Source organism: Phyllostomus hastatus, unplaced genomic scaffold (genome assembly GCF_019186645.2).
Source record: "Phyllostomus hastatus isolate PE091 unplaced genomic scaffold, TTU_PhHast_1.1 phas_contig_40, whole genome shotgun sequence".
NCBI lineage: Eukaryota > Metazoa > Chordata > Mammalia > Chiroptera > Phyllostomidae > Phyllostomus > Phyllostomus hastatus.
The window spans coordinates 34664750-34690677 of NW_025333872.1; the positions used below are offsets into that span (position 1 = coordinate 34664750).

General features: G+C 36.7%; 1 protein-coding gene and 1 pseudogene across 2 annotated transcripts in view; one reads left to right on the forward strand and one right to left on the reverse strand.

Annotated features, from left to right (window-relative positions):
* BCKDHB (branched chain keto acid dehydrogenase E1 subunit beta) overlaps window positions 1–25928 on the forward strand; it is a 188895-nt gene that overhangs the window by 22931 nt on the left and 140036 nt on the right. For both annotated transcript variants that reach the window (XM_045843192.1, XM_045843193.1), the window contains exons 4-6: window positions 19851–19984; window positions 20222–20377; window positions 22539–22647. In XM_045843192.1, the coding sequence (XP_045699148.1) occupies window positions 19851–19984; window positions 20222–20377; window positions 22539–22647 (399 nt within the window). The remainder of the gene's footprint in view (window positions 1–19850; window positions 19985–20221; window positions 20378–22538; window positions 22648–25928) is intronic.
* LOC123821621 lies at window positions 11993–12705 on the reverse strand (annotated as a pseudogene).

The following is a 25928-nucleotide window of genomic DNA, read 5'->3' on the forward strand; positions in this document are numbered from 1 at the left end:
TGCCTTATCATATTTAAATGAACAACTCATTTATATAAAAACATGAGACATACAGTGTAAGGAATATGTAAGGACTTTTAATAAACAAAGCTTAAGGGTTTTGATTATTCATGGATCAAGAGGCCGTCATCAGTAACCCATATTAAAGTTGTAAAAAATTCTCTTTTTGTGACTCTTGTGAACAAATTTTTTGGTTAGTGCGTTAGATTGTTTGGGGGTAGCAGCTGCCGCTTTAACAATATTTTTTTTCCTTAGTTGATTAAACAATAAATGTTAGAGCTGTCAGCAGTTGTCTCTCTGACATTTAAAGCATCAGTATAATGCTCTTAAGCCAGTTTTTCTCAACCTTGTTTGACAATAGCAGGCTTGTTGAATTATTAAATGTGTACAGCAGGGCTTAGGAGAAAGGCAAGGACTACAATAGACCAGGAAAAATGGGAGTATAGGTCATTATTTTCAGAAAGCGTAAAACTGACTTATTTATCTTTTTAAATATCACAAAGAATTAGAAAAATTATATTTTATTAAGAAAAATATAGAGAAAGTGAAAGATCTTTTGTTTTACATTTTCACTGTCAAATGTGACACGTATCATATGTCCATTTAATAGCAGGTATGGCATTGCTAAGTTAGCTTCCCAAATCTGGTTCCAAGTCTCACGAAAATTTTCTTCCCAACTGTTACTTTTAATAGAGAGAAGAACATACTTTTTTCTTCAGTATTTAGTATTTCTTGAATTAGAGTGCCTTAGATATATTTAATTGTTTTATTTTGGAGCTCATTTTATAATTTTTACACATGGAAGCCAGAAACCAATGACTTCTTTCTTTCTTTTTTTTTTCTTTTTTACTTTTTCTGGTTTCAAATTTGCTTATTTAATTCAAATATAATTTTGAATTATGAGACTTTTCTTTTTAGATCCCAGAAATGATCAGGGCTGAAAGGGGATCAGTATAACAAGTTTTATATAGACAGTTCAGATTGCTCAGTATCTGAATCCCTGTATTTTCCCATCCTGTTTCATTCTTCTTTAGGGAACATCACAAAGGCCATTAAATTACAATATAGGATGCTCTTCTTTCAAGAAGTTGTGCCTGATGGCCATGCAGCTGTCTAGTAGCTTTATATTGACATTGTGCTCAGGTATTGAGCTGATGTTGTCATTTACCTGAAGTGACATACCTGTCCCAGGAGGTTGGAGTCAAAATGTGTAGGTTATTATAAGCTAGACATTCTGCGCTTTAATTTTGACTTGGAATTCCACCGCGTAGCACCTTCAATAGCTATAAAGTCACATAATAATTGAATTCACCAGGAAAAAGTGACTTTTCAGTCAAATAGGGAGTAGCCAGTAGAGAGAGCCCTGCATGGAAGACAGCATTAATGTCATTTGCCAGGTGTTTGTTGAGTGAGACCTATGTAAAGTCTCAGAAGATTGGAGCACAGTGCTCTTATTTTCTGTTCCCGTTCAGCATAGATGAGATTTCTCGCTTGCTTTGATTGGCAGAAGGGATGGGGGTTGAGTTAGGTAAAGGTTGGCAAATGTCATGTGCTAAGGAATCACTTGGGTAGCTTGTTGGACAAAAAGTTTTCAGTTTCCTAGTGAGTAGCTACACCCAAAGGCAGCTTTAGCAATGAAGTGCTTGACCTTCTCTGGTGGCATCCTGCCATCCCTCTCCCCACTGAGGTCCTCTGGCCATCAGCTAGAACTGGTGACATCTGGCCAACCTTAAATTAGCCAAAACATTCTTTTTCTGTAGTTTTGGCTCCCGGACACTCAAGCATCCCTGGTAATAAAGGATTTCTCTTCATCTCAGTTTCTGGGCAGGCAGTTCATTTAACCCTCATCTTTTTCCTCTGCTGGTGTCTGCCAGCTTAGAGTCCAGCACAAACAAAGACATTTACTTCTAAGCCAAAAGGAAACACACACAAACACAGCATTACAATCTTAATTCATAGATTCTATAGATGCCAAATTTGAGCATTTCATTCTTAAAAAAGTGGAGGTTCCTCAAAACTCAAAAGGAAACTTATATCACTTTAGGAACATGTTAATTCTTAAAGGAAGAAAGGAACATATTAAATGGCTTACACCCATGATCTCTATTCAAACCTACATTAAACAGTGATAGGATAGACACTAAAAAGTTCCACAGTATTTTAATATTCCTCAATATAATAGGGCACCTGGGTCATTTGCCTGGAGAAGCCACCTTACCTTTTGTCAAGTGAAGATTCCATGGAGTTTATGCCTAGGACCATTTAGCTATCACTTACTCTAGTGTGTGTGTGTGTGTGTGTGTGTGTGTGTGTGTGTGTGTGTGTGGTTATAACTGTACTCATAATGTTTAACTCTAGATAAAAAGAGAAGTTAGATATCATATTAGATATGTCATACAATTATTGCACGAATTGTGTTTTTTTGAATGGCTTCATTCACCCCACAGTCTGCTGAAAATGAGTCAGGAGGGGAACCAGGATCTGTTGTGTGCCTCTAACCTACCCAGTCCCTCCTGCTTTCTCTGAGATACTTGTAAGTGGAATTTGAGCAAAATAGTCTTAATGAAGCATTACCCCCACCCCTGCCCCCAGTCAGTTCTTGCCAAATTACCTTTATTCACCCTCATATCTAGTGCACACAGTTTCCTCAGACCTGCGGCCGAGACAGTTCACTGCTTAGCTTTAGCGCCTGTTTCACCTAAAAATTTCAGTGAAGTAAAATTTCAATAAAATGGGTTTTATTTAGGTTAAGTGATCCTTGGCTGTCAATATTCATTTCACTCAGGGAGCAACTGACTCGTTCTTGCACTATTCTTCACTGTTTAGGTTTCCTTGTAGCTGTGCAGAGCTCCTGCTGTCGCTTACTGCTACCATGTATCCCATTTCCCTCAGAGTAACCTCTGCATCCAAGGAGTTCCAGGACCGGAAGACAGACATTGTTTTTCTTAAGGGTTTAGATACGCTCAAGACTCTCATGGGAGAAGAGCCTAACATCAGGATTTCCTTGCCTAGTTTTATTTTCACAGGTACCCTTCTGGTACTATTTTCTATTTGTAGTCTCTAGTGGGGTCTTCGTTCAACAGCTTCAGGCTTTCTTCCCTAATTTCTGGTTGACTGCTAAAAGATTAAGCCCAACTATTAGCATACGATATATTTCTCTCTTCCAGACCACATGGTGTGTATTTTCCCCTTGTGGGTCCCTTTTGTGGAGGCTTTAGCAACTTGACACTGTTTCTCCTTGCCTGTCCTCTTCTTGCCATCACTGTGCATGCAGACATAAGGGTTCATCCTGTAGAGAACAGATGCCCCCCACCCTCCAAAAAAAGAAAAAAAAGAAGCCTCTGATGATAGTGTAGCAACATAATGATCAATGGACCCTGACCCTGCCTCTGCTAACTGACATTGCAGTACTTGGCGCGCAAAAAGACTATTTTTCATCTGTCCCCCCAAACCACCTCGTGCACACATAATATTTAAATAAAAGTAGTCTAGCTATGAAAATGTAAGATTAAGAGAAGCCATCTGGCTTTAGTTTCCAGCTAGAATGCTTCTCCTAAGCTCTTCCGACATAGATATTCTGGAGTTTCTGCTGCCTGGCAACTCCATCAGTTTCTCTTTGGGTCATTTTTATAGTTTCTGCGGAAATGGAGGGTTGCCACTCAAAATAACATGTGATATGACTGTTAGGCCAACTGTTGCAAGTAATGAAGAGGTATGAAGGCAGCAATGGGCTCAAGTGCACTCAGTAGAGAAAGGCTGGCATTGACCAGTGGACACAGGAAGTAGGTGATTAATACTGAAGTGTCATCTGACATGCATAAAAAAACATCCCTGAACTTTGTGTTGGGCTAAGGCACTTCTTTAGTATGTCCTGGGATTGCTCAGGTCGTTTTGCAGGCTACAGAGACCAATTTATTAGGCCTGGGTGCTTGCTGGAGGTACTATTTGAGGAAGATACAGATGCTTTTGTGTGTGTGTACATATGTGGGATAAAATAGTGTTTGAAATAGGCCCCCAGACAGTGACACCAGGATTCACTTTGTGGCACTGCTTTTCACCCTTGCCTGTATGTTGCAATACTGATTTGTAGGTCTCCCCTCAGAGGTTCTGAGTTACTGGTCTGGTGTGGGGCCAGGGTGTAGAAGCTTTAAAAGGTTCCCAGGTGATTTAAATATGCAGCCAAGTTTGAAACCTGCTCTAGAAGGTACTAAAGCTTGTAAGGAAATCACAATACACTTGATAGGTCAAAGCATAATTACATGGGAAGTTAAATAACAATGTAAGAATGAAATAACAATATAAAACTATATAAGAAGTGCCCATAACTTTGCTTCTTTTATTTAGGCTAGAATTTAAATGGCAGAGAGTGAACTAAATTGTGCACTGTGAGTTTTGATATCTGAGACTTGTGGAAAAAGACAGTTGAACATAGGCATCTACTTTTCTCCAAAGACTCCCCTGAAATGTAAAGGGATTTTCTTTTGTAAAGGCCTAAATCCACAAAGATGGGGAGAATGTGCCTGGAGACAATATGAATAAAATGATGGAAAGCTGGGAGGCAAAGGACTTAATAGGCCTGGAAAAAGAGAATCCGGAATGGGCAGTGGGGCAGCCAAGAACCTGCCTAGTTACGTCACAGAATTATCCAAAGGCTCAGGAGTTGGCAATACCACGTCTCTCTGGGAATAGGGGTGAAGAGTGTTGAGTCTCTAGAATGAGGAGAATTGGTTGAAAGTCTTTTTGCCCTCAGATCTACAACTTTTTTATATCATCTGGCTGAATCCTGGAGGTTAATTCTTCATGGAGAGAGCATATGTTAATCATCTAGAGGTTAGGGGGCTGAACATGTAGTCTTTATTCTGTGAGGATATGTGCTCAGCTAAATTTTGGGGTTCTGTTACTGTACAGGAGAGAATGAATAATGGGAGATAATTAGCAGTCAGTACTATGCTTACATATATAGGTATTTACTACCTGTGTTAGTATAATAATATTAGTAACAACAACAATGGTAGTGATAATAGTAGCAGCGAACTTTATAGTGCTTTCTACATGCCTAACACTCTTCTAGGAACTTTACATATATTAACTCCCCTAATTTTATTCCATGTTGCAGAGGTCAAGAATGAGGTACAGAGGAGATAAGTAACGTCCTCAAGGTTTTACACCAGAACCAGGCCTAAGACCTCATCTTTCTGTGATTAAACCTGACATTGTTTCAGAAGAAGCTGATTTCTAATTAAAGTTGTTTAATATGTTGGTTTTGTGTTCTCTTTGGGAAAAAATGATTATACTGATATATGTGCTTGATAAATGTAAGGAATTATTACTAGTTTTATAAAACTATTTTGTTGTACAAGTTCAAGTAACAGAATATAAATAATGTAACATTTAAAGTGTATTAATATCTTTTTTAATGGGTTCATATAATATTTTGAATACTGTTGTAGAAGGTGGCGAATGACAATTAAGTTGGCCATTTAGAATATAACTGACCACAACATGTGAGAATGAAGACAGGGAGACCAGGATCTAGATGACTGTTGAGTCCAGAGGTTCTTAAACTTTAACACCCATCAGAATCACCTGGAAGGCTTGACCAATTAGAGATTACTGGGCTCTACTCCCAGAGTTTCTGATTCAGTAGGTCTGAAGGGGGGCCCAAGAATTTTTACTTCTAACAACTTTTCAGGTGGTGTTGCTGCTGGTAGGGCAAGGACCACAGTTTCAGAACCTCTGCACCTATCTGAAAGGTCATGAGAAGCCAAACTATGGCCATGGAGGAAAGATGGAGTCGGGAAGGGGTCAATAGAGAGCCAGTCAGAGAGAACTGATAGGCCTTGTGATTCTTTGGAAGTTGAGGCAAATGGAGAGAAAAGGATCTAGGGCAATTGTCAGGAGTTAAATACTGAGTGAAAGACAAACGTTTCTGCTAGGTATGCAATTAGGAGGCCACTGGTGACTTGTTGACAGAAATAAAAGCACTTTTAATACAAGGTGAGGTCAGAAGTAGATTAGATGACTAAAATTTTGAGGGAATGTGATTACCCTGTAATAACGTATAGAATATAGATGTTTTTAATTTTGTAACACTAGATTTTACTCTGTACCATTGCTTATTTTAGCTGGCTACCTGGGTTGGACCAGACTAAAGGGTTCCATCATGTTATGCATCATGATACTTTCTGGCTTTCCCCTGACCAATTGTTAAAAAATGGATCTGACATTTAAAAAAGTTTCTATATCCAGTTTATTTCAAGTGAAACTCATCCACATGCATGTAGAAATTGTTTCCTTGCATTTTATAATGCATGGTGGCTTTTAAGCTCTGTGTGCCTCTTGGGTCTTGCATATGGATGCTCGAGACTACTCAGATTTAAAACTTCAGAGTTGTCAAGTTCTATTGGAAGTACCTGGTGTTTTTTCTCACTGCTGTCACTATCATAGTTCATGCTCTCAAGACTTTTGACCTGAAAGATTATAATATTTGTGGTAAGAGTCTTTTTTCTTACTTCCTACTCTAGCTAACATTATATACATCTGTGAAATTAATGTTCCTGGAGTACAGCTCCAATCACAATACTTAACTTGCCTAAAACCTTACCTGTGTTTAATAGTAAACTCCAGTTTTCTTAACTTAGCACTTAAGATCTTATGTGAACTGACTTTCACTTTTCTTTCTGTTAGTTTTTTACCCCATGTTCCTTGCTGCATCCATAATATTCACCAGTTGCACCAGAGCTTCCCTGGTCTTCTGATTTTCTTATAGCTTCTGCCCTTCGGAAAGTCCTCCCTCTTCTTCAGATCTGACTCATATTTCCAAACCCAGCACATCTTCCTCACAGTCTTCGCTACGTAGAAGTAAATCTCTCAATTGTTCCTGTTTGTGTCCATCTAGCACTGCACCTATAACTCATTATACTTATTTTGTTCCATATTTTATTTACATATAAAATTCAACTTTATATCTTCCAAGATGCCGATAATAATCCCACACACAGAGATTGGTTTAGTGAATGGAGAAATGGGAACTTGTTGTCATGATTTAGTGCAAGTAAAGTGATGGTTCATTTAACTGACACTGATAACTATTGCTTATCAGAGGATGATTTCTGATGGAATTTTCTACCACTGCTGTGAGTGAAGGTTTAAGTATAGTCTATCAACTTCATCATATCTCTTTTGATTGTTCAGAAATATTTTTATTTTAACTTCTTTGTATTTGATTGTGTCCTAGGTATTTCAGTGAGCTGAAGACTATGCTTATTATGAGATGTCACTGTTATGCTGTTTATGGCAAGCTTGTTAAGCATCGCTTGCATGACATGTGTGTGTATAAGTACCCATATACACACAGACATGAATTCATGCATATTTTACCTGAGATTAATATGGTGGACAACTGTGTTTTCCACACAGTGGTTATTAATATAGGTGGATGAATGGATTCATTAGTCAGAATAATGATCTACACAAGTTATTTTCTGCCTATTGATAAATTCCATTGATGTATTTTCTGATTCTGCTTTTAGTTACTCATTAGAGTGTGAACTGGAAAAGTAATTAGACTGTAGAAGTGATATGTCAGATTTGTTGGTTATAACTGATTTTAGAGGAACAAACATATAACTCTAGCATAAGAAATTATAATGCTATAAGTTATAAAAACTGTAAAACATTTTAGATTTAGAATAGAATAATATAATTGAATTTTCAAAACTAACTTGTTTTCTTTTTGTCTGACCATCAGTCCTTTGGGGATTTTAGACTGTCACTTTGGGGACTATATTAAGGGTCATAGTTATGGTATTTGTGTTTAGCTCTGCCTATAGTGCATATTGAATTTGTTCATATATCAGTGATACAATTATTTAACTTTTAACCCTCACTCAAGGATATGTTTATTAATTTTAGAGAGAGAGGAAGGAGGAGAATGAGAGAGAGAAAGAGAGAGACAGAGACAAACATAAACATCTATTTGCCTTTCATGATCGAACCTACAATCTAGGTATGTGCCCTGACTGGGAATTGAACCTGCAACATTTTGGTTCATGGGATGATGCTCCAACCAACTGAGCTACTCAGCCATGGCTACTCAGAGTTATTTTAAAAAGAGCAGATATAGTTAGTGAATGTTTATTTTTTTTTTTTGGTTAAAACTGTGTTTTCATTCTTTTGAGTTTTATTAATAGATCTTCAATTTAGACTTAGAATTGGTTTAATGTCAACTTTCTCCTGTTTACAAAGGGGAAAGCTCATTTATTTTTCATGCTTCTTTGTCATGTTGTTCCTTTGCTTCTGAGAAAAGGGCACTGACCCATTTAGATAGGGAAGTTCAGGCTATTTATAAAGCTAGGCAGGTTAATTTAAATTGACAGCTTGGTGATGTCGTCCTTGATGAGTGACGCACACGGGTTTGGATGGTGCTGGCATGCTGTTTTCACTTACTGTCAGGAATCAGCTGGAAGAATCTGTGTGCTTCGGGCTTTGGTGTTGACGTAGGTACTGGGTACAGATATGTTTTAGGAAACATCTCATTTCCATATAAATGAAGAAAGATTTTTTAAAAATTTATATGGCCTGCCCTTAAATTCCAGCTGGTATCATGAGGCTGATGAAAATGTTTCTTTTGACTTTCTGGAAAAAGAGCTTTGATTGTGTTCAAGCAAAGTGAAATCATTACAGGTTTATTCAGAAATACTTTTTGTACTTTTTTAAAAATAGTTTTTAAATATCTATGTATACATTTATTTAAAAATTGTGTTTTTGCTTTAAACTCCAACATTAATCTCTTAATAAGTTTCATAGATAGCTTCACTGAAGAAATTTGTGCAGTCACATCAGTAACCTTGTCAACTTGATTTTAATGAAAGAAGAGTCGAAGAATTCATCTTCCATGACAAACTGTGGTTCTCCTTTTAAAAGATATCATTTATACTAAATATCAGTTTGATTAATATGGGCTTTTGTGATTTTTTCAAATTTGTGAGTGTCACTAGACAAATACCATGTGGTCTCATTTATATGTGGAATCTAATGAATAAAACTGATGAACAAAAATAGAAACAGGCATGGACACATGGAACAGACTGACAGCTCTCAGAGGGGTGGGAAAGGGGGGCCGGAGGAAAGAAAGTGAAGGGATGAGCTGAAGAACACATATGTATAACCCATAGACAGACAGTGGTGTGGGGACAGCCAGAGAAAAGGGGGCATTGGGGGCTAGGTGGAGGCAGATGGGGGTAGGGGAGATGGGGACATCTGTAATAGTGTCGACAATAAAATAAAGGACAGAAAGGAAAAACAAAGAGTCTAATTTAAATGTAAATTGTTGTATGGTGCATATTACCTAGAAGCCAAACATTCAGATTGTATTTGTTTAAATTCTGTTTCTTTCCAGATAAAGTGATTTTATAAATGGGAATTTTATCTTCTTAAATCACATCGATCATGCTCAGAAATAAAATTTGACACAAGTGTCAAAACATCAGTGGTTGATTTATTACTAGCTTTTATATCGTTTCTGGACCCATAACCTTCAACAAAGCCAGAGCTGGGTAATTCTTGAGGATGTGTGGGCTTGGGAATGCTGAATTGGTTCTGTACTGGCAGGGTCATGCAATTGCCTTTGTGGATCATCATGCCGTAAGGGCTTTACTCACGTGTATGGCAAACACCACACTGCCATGGTTCAGGGACCAGGCATCGGTTTGCTCAGGTACCCTTGCAGTTGGGGGGAGTAGTGTAGAGCCACTGCTTCCAAGTGATGCCTGCTTGAATAGAACTGTGATCTATTAGGATCAGTTAGCCCTCCTTTCCAAGGAGTGTATTGGAAAGCTTTGGGCTCCCACAGGTTCAGTTTTTGGCCTCTACAGTCTTCAGCCCTCTAGGTAGATGCATAGCTGCTGCAGTGGCATTTATTACTTAGTCCAGGGGTTGTTTGGTGATTAACTCTTTCTTCTTCCTCCTGGGATATCTCCTGTGGGTTCAAAGTGGCTGGGCCTCCAGTTTATAGCTGTACTCGGCTCAGTGGTAAACCCCAGGACCTTTGTGTAAAAGTGCATGCTAGCCTCCTGCTCTGCCTCTTCATGATCTTGCTAATGGAACAAGATTTGGGTTCATAGTTTAGCATTGCTTGTTACAACCCTACTGCCATGACTGACTTGCTTTGCTACCCCACTTTTCATCCCAGATGGAGACAGAACTTATGGAGGAGTGTCAAAGTGGCATTGACATTTTCTAGCTGGGGTAGATTGAGGGTGGGCAGGAGCAGTGCCGCGTGGGCTTCTCTAGCTGATGGGAGTCTTGAAGACCAGATGTGGGCCTCAGTACCCCTCATTGCCAACCACTGGGGTTCTCTGCTTTCTGTGCCTTTCAGCTAACAACTGCTCAGTCTTATTGTGATAATTCTTTACATTCTATTATGCTTTATAGTTACAAACAGCTTATACATTCCTTACGTTATTTGACCCACTCAGGTCAACCCTTGTTCGTAGGCAGGTTACTTATTTTTATCCTAATTTTATGAATGCAAAACTGAAGCATGATCCAAGACCACACAGCTGAAGTGGAGGAACTACATTTAAATGCAGGTGTTCTGACTCCAGAGCCCATACCTTTAGCCATAATGCTAACTTGCACACATACACCAGACTTCCTGCCTTTCCATCCCACAACTGTTTCTATTCCCTTTATGCTTCAGCTTCCGTGGTTTATTTCCCAGCTCTGAATTTGCACTTTATTATTTGCCTCTGTGCCTTTGGCCACAGTATTACCACTTCCACCTGTGCCTTTCAAAATTCTCATTCTTCTTTTCAAAATTAAGTTTTTGGGGTGACAGTTTATAAGATTATATAGGTTTCAAGTGCACAATTCTATGGTACATCATCTGTTTATTGTACTGTGTGCCCACCACCCAAAGTCAAATCTTCTGTGGCCATATATTTGACACTCTCACAGCCTTCACTACCTTTTATCCCCCTTCCCTCTAGTGACCACCATACTGTTGTCTGTGTCTATGAGTTTTTATTTATTTTTCTTGTTCATTCATTTGTTCTCAGTTTTATAACCCACATATGAGTGAAATCAAATGGTTCTTAATTTTTTCTGTCTTATTTCACTTAGCATGATATTCTTAAGATCCATCCAATTGTCTTTCTGGGTATTTACCTGAGAAATTTGAAAACATTTATTTGCAAAGATATATGCACTCCTATGTTCATTGCAGCATTATTCACAGTGGTCAAGACATGGAAACAAATGAAGTGTCAAAGTTCTGCCCATTTTTTAGTGCTCAATTCCAGTGCCTTCTCATCCATGAAACTTCACTCCAAGTGTGAAAGAATCCCGTCTTCTCTAATAGCCTTTTATTTTTACATCATTTTCTTTTTTTTCTGTCCTTTTTTTATTGCAATATTTTATGTGAAGTTACACTAAAACTAACCAGTTGCTTTTATTATGTGACTGCCAAGTATCAACTCTACTGTGTCCAATAAAGAACCAATGATTACTTCTAAAACATTAAGATAGTAATTTGTAAAACAGTATCAGTTGAGACTTCCATGCATTTATGACTACTTAGAAACAAATACCAATCTTAAAAAACACAATTCCAGAATAAGTACAGTTACACTGAGTACAGATAAGAAAGCATAGGGAGTTCATTGGCTTTGTTGTATCAGATGGATGAAAAGTAAAATAGATTTTATAATGCCTCTCCCTGTGAATAAATAAACAAACCCCAATCTTTTTCCTGTATGTATGCTTAGATTCCCTGTACAAATACCAGAATGTTCCATTCCATTCACTTCAATAGAATGAACTCTTTAGAAAAAGACTAATAATCAACCCCTAGATTTTATGCTTATTTTTTACTTCTACTGATTTTCTGACATATTTAACATAAGCAAGAATATCTTTTCAGTCAGCAGAGCAACTGAGGACTCAAGTGAAATCTCAGAAAAAACCTGAGGTCTGGAAGAACTCCAGCAGGTTACACATATCCCATGTTGCTCTTGGTTTCCCATCTGTTCTTTGCTTCAAACCCCCATGCAAGTTTTTTCTTTTTCTGAGCAACCTGTGAATTTTCAAGTTCCTTTTTGGCTTTTACAAAGTTATGGCAGGCAATTGCTTTGGCAATTTTTACACCAAGCTTTTGGTGTAAAGCTTCTGGTATAGCCAGCTGGTTGCTGAGTTCCTCGGCCTTCTTGATATTCTGCTCTTCCACCGCCTGGTCGATGCTCTTTTCAAGGTCTGACTTCTTCAATTTTTTTCTTTTTCACAGGAGGTTCAAACCTGTCATTGATACCAAAATACTGAGTTAAGTTCCTTCCACTGTGCTTGAGGACTGTTCATTATGAGATTCTTCTTCATTCTTCAATTTACTTTTTCTGGAGCATTTTCTCTTTTTCCTTCTGAACCTTGAAGTTGAAATTTTCTGTTCAGAGTGTTTTTATTCAATTCTTGAAATTTATTCCACACATGTAAAGGGAATTCCAGGAGGACGCTCTTCATACGCATTTACATTTGCCTCTGTGTCAGTTTTGGTCCACCTGTAGGGAAATCTGAGATCTCTGTTTCTGTAATGGTCCTATGTTCTTTATCTTCCTGTAAGTTAAGTCTAGAGTTCTCTAAAGTGTCTTCATCTTCAGAACTCAACTCAACATCACTTTCATTTAGGCCAGGAGGTAGCAGCCCACTCCACATCTTTTCTTGAGGGTCAAGACTGCAAGAGGGTGGCTCTGGAAAGGTACACCTTTTCCTGCTTAGTTGTGCAACCCGGAACTCTGCAGGCTGTCTTGCAGCAGCATCACACCCCAGTCCCCAAATGGGTGCAGCACTAGGTGCCCAGGGTTCTGGTACAGGAAATCTAGCTGGTCAAGAGCCAGCCACCCGGCAGCCATCTTAAGACCTATATCACTTTCTTATATCATAGTTATTTATATTTGACTCATCTGTTTACATAAGTTGTTTGAATGTTAAAATGTTATAAGTCATTTAAATGGTATCTCACCTTTATATCATTTGTAGCATCCATCTACAGTGAGTGCCTTGTCCCATGGTCAAGTACATGTTGCGTGACTGTTTATTCTATTGGTTTAAAACAAGTCATATCAAGTTATATTTTCATAGGTCAGAATTAAAGCCTCTGATGGTGTCAAAAGAATATGGGAAGGTTCAATGTCATCCTTTGCCACATCTATCTGATAAGCTTAGGAAGTTTCAGACATCCTTCCTATTATATCCTCAGTTTGCTCTGCCTCTTAGGATACAACTTATTGGTTAAAGATCTTATATAAATTGTGACAGATTGAGTACTTTGTTTATATAAAAATAGTTTCATTCCAAATGTTCCATATTTTTAATAGTCTCTTATATGGTAATGGCTAGTGGTAATTGAATTTCTTGGGAAACAAAAGAAGATCCAACTTTTAGTATCAAAATAATTTTTATTTTCCCCTTCAAGATTTTTTTGTGATGTGTTTAAAAGTAAAAATCTCTTTAAAGTTTACACCTAGCTTTAAGAGCATAGCAAGCAGGAAATGTTGAATATAACTTAAAACGTTTTTTGAATAGCTTGGTGATAATTAAGATCATCTGAACTATGAAATTGACATAGTCAGTTTGAGATACAGGGTTGAATCTGAACTGGTATGAGGACTTTCCTTATATCTATTTAATTACTTCCCTTTTCTTTCACACCTTTTTCCATTAGAGTGGACAGTATAAAAACTACGTCACTTCACTGTCAGTAACATCTTAGTTTTATGGACAAGTCTGGCAATTTTATACTACCTTTTTGAGATAGAAACATGTATACATTTATACAGAATAATGGTGGTATCTTGCTATGCAATTAATTATTGGATCAAAGTTTGAAGCAGCCCCTTTTAAAAGTTTTTTTTTAATTCTCAAGTATTTACTTGATTTTTAAAAATTATGTTTTAAAGATGTTTTTTATTTTGCTTCGTTGTTGGTAACTAGGTACTGTTCTGTGAAGATTTAACCCAACTTTTTAAATTTGATATAGCTATTTTGAGAAACATTTGAGGGAAGTTTTAGGAATTACCCTCAAAGACTTAATTACATTCAGATTAATATTCTGGACTATTTTTTTTTGCATCTGTGGCTGTGGCACCAGATAATTAAGGTCTAATTTGATGTATTTGAGCATTTATGAGTTGAGTAGTTTGTAACAGCTAATTTAGGAAAGAAATTTCTCTAGTACAGTGGAACAAACCCTGATTAGAGTACCAGGGCTGTTAGTTACTGGCTTTTAACTTTGGGCTTGCTGTCCTTCCATACCCAACCATAGGTTTTACATGATCATTAAATTATCTCATGGAATCTCTATCTGTTTTTATTCCTTGTGAATTCCTTGTAGGTATAACTTTGAATTTCTTTTTTTTCCCAGTTGATACAGTTTGGAGTGTCCCTATATTCTATTTAGTTTAAAAATCTTTATTTAAATGAAAAACTAATATAACCCATAGCACTTTTTTCCAATTAATCATGTACACTTTTTTTTAACTTCAGTTACTAGTAGTAGTGCTTTTAAAAACAATTGCCACACTATCCTTCCTTGTCATCTGTGGCCCCTGGGCCAACCTTCTCTGTCCCTAGGCTGGCTTTCTGTCAGTCTCTCTAGCACTCCTGTCAGTGCCCACGTGCATGGTCTTCTCAATGCTCTGACTTCCCAGTTTTTTACCCTTTTCTCTAGTGATCTTGTCCTGCATTCCTGCCTCATCTTCTTACTCTTAAAGTTACACTCCTGACTTTGTCATTGTCAGTAACTGCAGTTCCTTTGTAATCTCAACTTGAAGCATCCCTAGCTATGACCTCCATGTAGAACCTCTCCAGCTCACTGCTTCTAGTACTTCCATCTCAATGATCTTTTGAAACTTACTGATTCTTAAAATCCATGATTGCCACAGCCCTGTTACTGTCTCGTACTCCCCTGATGGCTCTTCTTCCCTTTATACCCAGTTTTTACTTGTTTGGCAAAATCCAGTTCTAGTTAAATCTGTCCTCTGTCTAAATCAACAGCAACGCTGTTGGAATAACACACATCATCTTGCCAAGTGCTCTCACTTTACTCTAGGACTGGTGCTCGCAGGGCCTGCTCATGCCGTCTGCCATCCTGCTACATGTTCCCGGGCCACTCACTCTTTCATTCTTTCTTTTCTTTCAACACTGCCTTCTCTATTTACTCTTGCTGATAATCTAGTTTCATATTTTATTAAGAAGATAGATGCAACTAATAGAGAACTTTGACAAGCTTTCATCACCGCATATACCCATGTTCCAGCATCCGTGCTCACGTTCTTCCCTCCTGTTTTGAATGAATGTAAGGGTTCCTGTCAGCCTCTCCATATAGACTCCTTCCCTCTTTGTCACCTTTTTAAAGACATGGTTCTAGTCATTCTTTTCTCCCGATTTCATTAATTTTCTCAAAATCATCAATTTCCCCTTCTCTACAGATCATTCCTATTGGCCTGCATAAATATCGTTATTTCCTTCATCATTTAAAAAAATTCTTCTATTAGCTCCATATTCAGCTAGTTATTGCTCCTTTTTTTCTCTCCTTTATAGCAAAATTGCTATAGATAATTGTCATTACTCATGATCTTCAATTTCTCTTCTCTCATTCCTTTCTGAATTTTTTGTTTTCTCCTTCCTACTTTGCAGACACTTATGTTAAGGTCACCAGTTAAAACATTTCAGCCCTCATCTCACTTCTGTTGATAGCATACAGCACAAGTTAATTACACTCTCTCTAAAAACACTTTCCTCATTTGGTTCTAGGCCAGCATATTCTCCTGGTTTTCTTGCAAACTCTTTTGTGGTTTTTTTTTCTTCTTCTCAACTTTGCTGATATATTTCTCACCTCTTGTCATTGTAACATTGGATTTTTTTTCCTCTATATACTCATTTAAATTTACTTGGTAACTTCATTTAGTCCCATGTGTGGTTTTGTTTTTTTATTTTCACCTGAGGACATATTTTTCATTGCTTTTAGAGAGAGGAAAGAGGTGTAGAGAGAGAGAGAAAGACATGGATTTTAGAGAGAAACATTGACCAGTTGCTCTCTCATATGCTTCCTGACCAGGGATCAAACCCACAACCCAGGTATATGACCGGACTGGGAATCCAGCCTACAACCTTTCAGTCCACGAGATGATGTGTTACCCAACTGAGCCACAGTGGCCAGGGTTCTAGTCCTGTGTTTTTTCATGTCATCTTTATGCTTAAGACTTTCATATATCCAACAGTTAAATTAATACCTTTATCTTAATGTCTGAATGCATCTCAGACTTACTATCTCTAAAACTGAACTCTTGGTATCTCAACATGCTTCTTGATGGTTTTTCCTGTTTTAGTTAATGGCAACTCTCTCCTTCAAGTTGCTCAAGGAAAAAGCCTTTGAATCATCTTTAGCATTCTCTGACTCATACTGCACATTCATTTCATCAGCAAATCCTTTTGGTTCTATCTTTAGTCTATATCCAAAGTCTTACACCTTTTTTGCAATTATGTTTTGTCATCTCTTACTGGGATCATCGTAATATCCTGTAATCAATCTTGCTGTGTCCACCCTTGCCTATTTATAGGCTATTCATCAAGTACCAGCTAGAGGGATCCTGTTGAAATGCAGTTTTAGAGAATGGCATGATGTTGCTCATTGACTTCCTGTCAACTCACCTACTTTACTCATTCTCACAGTAAAAGTCAGAGCACTTACGGTGACCTGCAAGGTCCTATCTGATTTGTTCTGTCTTCCCATCCCATTCTCTTAATTCTTCAACTTCATATCCTTTCACTGTTTCTCTTTCTCTAAATCAAACATCCTGAACTTTTTGCCTTTCCCCTGCTTTGCTAACCATGTTCATACCCCCAAGATCTTTGTACTATCTGGTCCTTCTGCCTGGCACATATTTCCCTGGATGTATGCATGATAACTTCCTCAGTTCCTTTAACTCTTCCTTTAAATGTCACCCCTTAGTGGTGCTTTCCCCATCTTCTGTTTAAAGTCACAGTAGTCCCACCTGCTTCCCACCTGCTCCCTCAGTTACCTACTCCATGCTTTACTATTCTCCATAGCACTTATCATCAATTAGCACACTATGTATCTTATTAATTTTGTTTTTGTCTTTTTTCTGACTGAAATGTAAGTTCCATAAGATAGAATTTTTTTCTCCTGTATCCTCTGCATCTAGAATTAGTGTCTATACAATATTAAGTACTTTGTAAATTGTTTGAATAGGTATGAATTTTTAGCCTTTCCAGTATCCATGATTCTTCTGTTACGGATAGAAATTGAGCCTTAAAGAGTTTAGTGATTTGTGGAGATGATGCCTAAACCCACAGGCAACTACTTTATGTATTATTAATTTATCCATCAGGATACTGTGTGTACAAACTTGACATCAGGTTAATTGCATTGTAACAGAGGAAGTCATCAGTATTGTAGATTTTATGTGTGCTCTTACCCTCAATCATTACCTGTTTGGGAGAAAATGGAAGCAGATTTTTAACATTTAATTCATGTTGAAGCAGTTACTTTGCTTGATCACAGAGACATGAAGAGAGTTAAACTATTTTCTCGAACGAAGAATGTTTTGGAGTAAGAATTCTGCCTTCTAGAAACAAAAAAGGCTGTATTTACTGAGATAAAAAATAACTGAATCTGGGAACTAGAAGCAGCGAGGAATAAATATGAACACTGTTTCTCTGGCTCAGGTGGTTCAGGTATTCCATGGGTGTGGATCCCACAGGTGGCAGCTGGAATCTGTTTTCATTTTCTACCAGTGAATTGTTCTTAATTAAACAGAATCATACATTTTCAGAAATTATCAAGCAACTCACAGTCAAATAGGGAACTGATGAGGGATAGAGGTCACAATCAGAAGGTAGTCACAGATCGTGATGAGTATGAATCATGCTTTAAGTTTCTGCAGCTGCTTTTAGACCACAGACTGTAAGATGTGTCTAGCTGGCATTTCCTAGCACCTGCCCTATTTGTGGTTCATATTCAAAAGGACTGATTGAGCCGAAAGTAAATTCTACATATCAAATCCCTGGATTATAGAACTGAAATATGAATCCCACACCTGTCCCCAAATTCTGGTCAGCTGGCCAGACTATGGTCATTGGCTTGTGTCAGTTCATCCATGTGCCTGAAATGAGAACTTTTCATGAAATGCTGACATTGGTTGGGAGGTGGTAAAATTTCAGATGAGAATTTAGTTATGTGCTGATAACATCGTACCTTGTGGCTTCAATGGAAAGCCCAAGTTGTTTTTTTATCAAGCTCCTTTAACTTAAAGAACCTCAGACTCCAAATTCTGTCTCCCTTCTAGTGGGCAGAGCTAAAATCTATGCCCAGCTCTTTGCGCTTCTGGATGTTACCTGCTGGGCTTCTGGAGGCTCCTGCAGGCACAGGGGTCAACTGAGAATCTGAGCAGAGTTAATGCACAGATTTGGGGGCACTCCTGTGTAGTGCCTTCTTTTAGGAACTTAGTTTCTCAATTTCCAGCCACTGATAACTCCAGACTCCATTCTCTCTGACACTTCAGGCCAATAAGACCATGTCTGTGTATCTGAATTCTAGCTGTCTCATGTCAGGGAGACTGGGGAGTCCCCTTAGGGAGTATGTCTTGTAAATGTTATACTCACCCATTGCCATTCATTTCTTCCAAGGGTCCAACCTCTTTCAGTTTAGGCCTATTTTGGCCTCTCCAAAGACTTTAAGTAGTTTTTTTTTTTGTTATATTTTGTTCAGATTTATAATCATTAGATGTGGGAGGGTTACTCTGCCATTATTGAAATCTGAACCTCAATAAGTTGGGATACATAGAATTTTCATTATCATTCAGGTCAAAATACTTTCTAATTTTCATTGTAATCTCTTTGACTCATGAGTTATTTAGACATAGATTTAAATTTTTTTTCAACATAAGGATTTTCTAATTATCTTTTTATTAATTTTTACCATGGTCAGAGAATATACTCTGTATGATTTTATTTGTTAGAAATTTGTTGAGATTAGGTTTATTATCCAGTCTGTTGTCATTTAATACCAGTGTTCTTTGTTTACCTATAAAAGATTTGTATTCCTAGCTGTTAGGTATAGTGTCCTGTATCTTTTAGTTAAGTCATATTTGTTAATTGTGTTCAAATCTTACTTAGTTTTTATTTTTTTATTTTGGTAAGCTTTATCTGTCAGTTACTAATATTGGTACATTAAGATTTCCCACTGTATTGGGAATTTATCCATTTCTTCTTTTAATTCTAATATTTCTTTCTATTTATTTAGAACCCATGTTGTTACATGGGTTTAAATTTAGAATTTTGTCTTCCTTGTGAATTGAACCCTTTAAAGAATAAATTTTCACTTTTTATCTCTGCTAATGCCTTTTCCTTTAAAGTCTTCTTTGTCTGCCACTAATTTAGTGACAGCTTTCTTCGCATTGGTTTTTCATTGTATTTTTTCCTTCTTTTTACTTACGACTTTCTGATTTCTTTATTGTTTATTTTCTTTGAAGTAGTTGGGTTTTGCCTTTTTTTGATCCCAGTGTGACAATCTGTCTTTTAATTGTAACATTTAGATTACTTACAGTTAATATAATTACTGTTTGCATTTAAACCAGCCATCATAGTAGTTATTTACTATTTCCTTTGCCTATTTCATGCTTTCCCCCCTCCATCTCACCATTACTAACTCATTGACTTTTCAGGGGTATTGTGCATTACATTACTCTGATTTTTCATTGTAAGATGATTTACTTTTCTTTTCTTTTCTTTTCTTTTCTTTTCTTTTCTTTTCTTTTCTTTTCTTTTTTCCTTTTTAGGAAAAGATAGAGTTTTTAATACCCCATTATGTGAACAAGGAATTGTTGGATTTGGGATTGGAATTGCAGTCACTGGTGCTACTGCCATTGCAGAAATTCAGTTCGCAGATTATATTTTCCCTGCTTTTGATCAGGTAAGAAGATTGCAATTTACTATAACTGATCATTTCTAAGGTTAAGTCCATGGAGTACTGAAGTTTTGCCTCCAGTCTTCTACCCACTATCTTAGCAACTTTTTGTTATCTTTCAGCAAGTGCATTACAAGTTTTGTTGTTTTAGGCATGTATTTAAAGATCGAATAACATGTTTCAAGAAAATGGATGAGAATAAAGTTCTTGTTGTGATATGCCCCTTCTCTTTTCCCTCCTCAGATTGTTAATGAAGCTGCTAAGTATCGATACCGCTCTGGGGATCTTTTTAATTGTGGAAGCCTCACCATCCGTTCCCCCTGGGGCTGTGTCGGCCATGGGGCTCTCTACCATTCTCAGAGTCCTGAAGCTTTTTTTGCCCACTGTCCAGGAATCAAGGTATTCTCATTTATGTACTTTATTTGATCTCCATTTGATGTTTTCATTTTGGTTCATTCTACAGTATTAATATTAACTAATAAGCTTATCTAGAGGAAAGCAAACAAGATTTTTGGAATTTATGTAAACATAAATTCCAAAATCTCTTTTTAAGAGAACTTAGTATTTTTTTAGATCCACTAATCCATCGCTCAGGTTTATAGAATATTGATTTTGAAGTAGCACCTGGCTTGACCCTGATACTGATTTCAGGCTTCAAAGAATAAGACTGAGAACATAGTTGGTTTATCTTTCCCTTCTTTCAAAGCTCTAGGTTCACTTAATGGATTCTGGGGTAAAGTAATAAATCTACTGTTTAATTCATAGTCAGAGGAATAAGACTTTTGCTTTTAGTCTATTTCTTTTTAAGTAGACTAAAAGAAGCCTTTGTTAGCTAGGAGTGCTTTTCAATCCAGGTAAGGTAGTATTTGCTCAACCAATTAATTTTGAAGTATCTTTCTTTCATAGCCTTGCACAATATTCTTAGGTTTCTACAACAGCTTAAATCTTTTAATAAAAAACATGTTGCATATTTTAAGTCTAAATTTTTTACATCATTTCCTTTTTTAGTTCTATTTACTGAAGAGCTTTCCAGGGAATCATTATAAAAACACATAAATATGTCCACCCAGGGCTGTGTGTCTGTTTTTTGATAACATAAACTGGTTGTGGATGTGTTTATGTTTTATTTTTGTTTTTTTTTCTACTAAAGCAAAGTCATAAAGTTTTCTCAGTTGAATACAAATTGCATAATTTTTCAATGTAAGCTGGAAATTGTAAGTTGGGACAGAAGCCACATTTGAGGTGACAGTTTTATTTGTGCTTGAGTTGAACATTGATTCACATTTATTGTTTATGATGTCGCCCAGTATTTTTAAGAACAGATCTTTTCTCCCAATCTCCTACCTTCTCTATTCCTCCCTTTTTTTCTTTTTTTAATCCTAAATGAAAATATACATGTAATATGAAATGCTAAATACATGAGGGAAGCAGATGAAGAAAAGTAAGCGGTGTGTTCAACAGTCTATTTACAGAAAACGAAATACTGAGATTTGAGCTGCTGTTTTATTTTTTAAATAAAAATCCTAGACATGGTATGAGAATGATTTTGAAAGCCAAATATAGCTTGATTCAAGCAACCTTATTTGAGCTTTTGTGACAAATTCAGTTTTATTTTAATGGTAACTCTCCTGTGTAATTCTTGTCTTTATGCAGTTATTTAACAATAACTAAAAATTAGACACAAGTTTGTACCATAATTCGAGGCAAAATGGTGTAGAAGTTAAGAGCTTGAGCTGTGGTGTCAGTCAGAACTGGGCGAGAATCCCTGGTCTAGCAAGTGATATAACCTTGGGCAAGTTATTTGATCTCTCTTTAAGCTTTAGTCTGCAGTTCTAAATTTGGAAAATAATAGTAGCTACCTTGTGGGGTTGCTATGAACAGTAGATGAATTAGTCCACATAGAGTTCTTGGTCCAGTTAACACATGTGCTACCTGCTGTCATTTTCTTCTTCCTCATTATCAACCTCATTCTCAGGAAGGTCCTCGAGTCCTTTCCTGTCAACACAAAGCATGCAGTACCCACACTTTTCTTTTAGATTTGTTATAACTAGACATTATAGTACCCGGGTGATAAAGTTCAGTGGATTACTTCTTCAAATAGGAAATCATGTTGTTCATGGAAAAGAGATTTTGATGTTTGAAATTGGAGAAGAGAGTTGCATGCCCTTTGAAATTAGCAGTAGAGTGTTAGTGGAAAATATTTCTTTATAGATAAATACAGGAAGATATTGACAACTTGTTTTGATGAACGCTCTTTGCAGAATCCTATATTTTACACACACACACACACACACACACACACACACACACAACTTTAGCTCCTTAAGAGAAGAAGAGTTTTAGTCATCACAATGTGATAGGCATCTAATAAATGTTGAACAAGTTGAATTTTTGGGGACAGAATGTAAATTTTTATAAAAAATGGTAATTAGGCTAAAAATGCCAGATTTCTATTTTTAATTAGTAAAAATTGGTTATTTAAATACAAGCCCTTCTTATAAGTGAGTTTACTGGGATACAGTTTTACTAAAATTGTCTTTAAAAAAATCTGTTTTTGCAGGTGGTTGTGCCCAGAAGCCCTTTCCAGGCCAAGGGACTTCTTTTGTCATGCATAGAGGATAAAAATCCTTGTATATTTTTTGAGCCTAAAATACTTTACAGGGCAGCAGGTAAAGGTTTTCTTTATTTTATATTTGTGAATATCTTCATATTTTTGTTTTTTACACTTCAAAAATTTATTTTTTTCCTGTAAGTTTGGTTTATATTTACCTTGTAGAAAAAATTCTGATTTTTGTCTATATTTAGTTTGTTCTAAGGTGTATACTTTATGTGTAGGGAAAACCTACTTAGCCATTTATATTTTGATTGTGGAAAAAACATGCATTTTTTGAGAACATGGGGACTATGGTCATCTACATAGAGCTTAGTAAATGTGGGTTGAATGAAAAAGTGAATGAGCTCTTTGTGCTAAATAGCATCGGATGCCCTTATAGCTAATGTGTCTGTTTAGGCCTTAATTTAAATTAACATACTTACGACAGTGAAAGAGGGACTATTAATGCTGTGGCATTAGGTCTACATTGGGATGACTGCATATGGAAACTGTGGTGTCCAGTCATGCTCCTTTTAGCTTAAAAATCATGATTCTATAAATACTCATCTGTGACTGCTTATTTATCAGCTGTGATCAAAATTTTTAGATCAAATGATTTGTTCTGTTGAAAGTATATTTTGAATTCAGGAAACATTGCTTTGTTAAATGATTTTTTGAATACATAAGCTTAAAAACATTTAAAAAAATTCTTGTTTATTCCATTGCAGTTATCCCAGTTTTTTCCCCTTTTCCCTCTGCCCAGCCCCCCATTCCCCTCAACCCCTGCTCCCACAGTTCACCCCACACCATTGTCCATGTGCATGGGTCATTCATGTGTGGTCTTTGACTAATCCCTATCCCTTCTTTCTTCTGTTCCTCCCCTCTTCCCTTTCCTCTGGCACTGTCAATCTGGTCCCTGTTTCCATGTCTCTGGTTCTGTTTTGCTTGTTTTTGTTTTTTTTTTATTTTGTATTAGATTCCTCTCATAGGTGAAATCATATGGTAGTTGTCTTTCACCACCGGGCTTATTTCACTTAGCGTAATACTCATCAGTTCTATCCATGATGTCACAGAAGGTAGGAATTCATTCTTTCTTTCTGCTGCATAGTATTCCATTGTGTAAATGTACCACAATTTTTTAATCTACTCTTCTACTGATGGGCACTTAGGCTGTTTCCAGCACTTGGCTATTGTAAATTGTGCTGCTATGAACATAGAGGTACATACATTCATTTGAATTGGTGATTTGGGATTCTTAGGGTATTTTCCCAGCAGCAGAATTGCTGAGTCAAAAGGCAGTTCCATTTTTAGTTTTTGAGGAAATTCCATACTGTTTTACACAGTGGCAGCACTAGTGTTCATTCCCACCAATAGCACTTGTTTGTTGATTTATTAACCATGGCCATTCTGACCTGTGTGGGGTGATATCTCATTATGGTAATAATTTGCATCTCTGATGGCTAGTGATATTGAGCATTTTTTCATGTGTATGAGTCATCTGTATGTCCTCCTCAGATAAGTGTGTATTCAGGTGCTTTGCCCATTTTTTATTAGATTGTTTGTTTTTCTAGTGTTGAATTGGATGAGTTCTTTATATATTTTGCAGGTGAAACCCTTGTCTGATGTATCATTGGCAAATATGTTCTTCCATACAGTCAGTTTCCTTTTCATTTTAATGATGGTTCTTTAGCTGTGCAGAAGCTTTTTAGTTTGATGTAGTTGCATTTGTTTAATTTTTCCTTTATTTTCCTTGTCCTTGAACATATATCATAAAAAATATTGCAACACAGGATAGCTGAAATTTTACTGTTTCGGTTTCCCTCTAGGACTTTTATGGTCTCACAATTTATGTTTGACTTTTATCCATTTTGAGTTTATTCTGGTGTATGGTGTTAGTTGGTGGTCTAGCTTTGTTTTTTTGGCATGTGCCAGTTCAGTTCTCCCACCACCATTTGTTGAAAAGGCTATTTTTACTCCATTGTATGCTCATGCCTCTTTTGTCAAATATTAATTAACCATGTGTTTATTTCTGGGTTCTCTATTCTGTTCCATTGATCTACACTTCTGTTCTTTTGCCAGTACCAGACTGTTTTGATTACAGTGACTTTGTAGTATAGTTTGATATTAGTTATTGTGATCCCTCTAACTTTGTTCTTCTTTCTTAAGATTGCTGATGCTTATTGTGGTCTTTTTTGGTTCCATATAAATTTTTGAAATACTTGTTTTAGATCTGTGAAATATGCCATTGGTATTTTAATAGGAATTGTGTTGAATCTGTAGATTGCTTTGGGTAGTATGGACATTTTAGTGATGTTAATTCTTCCATTCCATGAACATGGTATATGCTTCCATTTATTTGTGTCTTCCTTGATTTCTTTCTTCAGTCTTCTATAGTTCTCTGAGTACAGGTCTTTAACCTCCTTGGTTATTTCTTAGGTACTTTATTTTTCTTGTTGCTACAATAACTGGGATTTTTTTCTCTAGTTTCTCTTTCTGATATTTCACTGTTGGTGTACAAAAATGCCCTTGGTTTCTGAGTATTGACTTTGTATCCTGCTATTTTGCCAAATTCACTTATTAGGTCAGGTAGTGTTTGGTGGAGACTGTAGGGTTTTCTATGTACAGTATCATGCTGTGCGCAAATAATAACTGTTTTACTTCCTCCTTTCCAATTTGGATGCCTTTTGTTTCTTTTTCTTGTCTGATCACTGTGGCTAGTACTTCTAGCACTATGTTGAGTAAGAGTGGTGAAAACAGACACCCTTGTCTTAATCCCTGATCTTAAGGAGAAAGCGTTTAGTTTTAACCTGTTGAGTATGATGTTGGCATTCATTTCTCACATAAAGTCTTTATTATATTGAGGTATGTTCACTCTGTTCCTACACTGCTGAATGTTTTTATCATATATGGATGCTGGATTTTATCAGATGCTATCTCAGCATCTATTGATGTGATCATGTGATTTTTGTTTTTCATTTTGTTTATATGGAATATTATGTTTATTGATTTGTGAATATTAGTACCATCCTTGCATCCCTGGGATGAATCCCACTTGATCATGGTATATGATCTCTTTAATGTATTGCTGGATTCAAATTGCCATTATTTTGTTGAGGATTTTAGCACCTATGTTCTTCAGAGATATTGGCCTGTAGTTTTCTTTCTTTGTTGTCTTTATATGGTTTTAGAATTAGGATAATATTGGCCTCATAAAAAGAGTGTGGGAGTCTTCCCTCTTCTTGAACTTTTTTGGAATAGTTTGGGAAGGATAAGAGTCAGTTCTTTAAATATTTGGTAAAATTCACCTGGGAAGCCATTGGTCCAGGGATTTTGTGTGATGGAGTTTTGTGATTATTG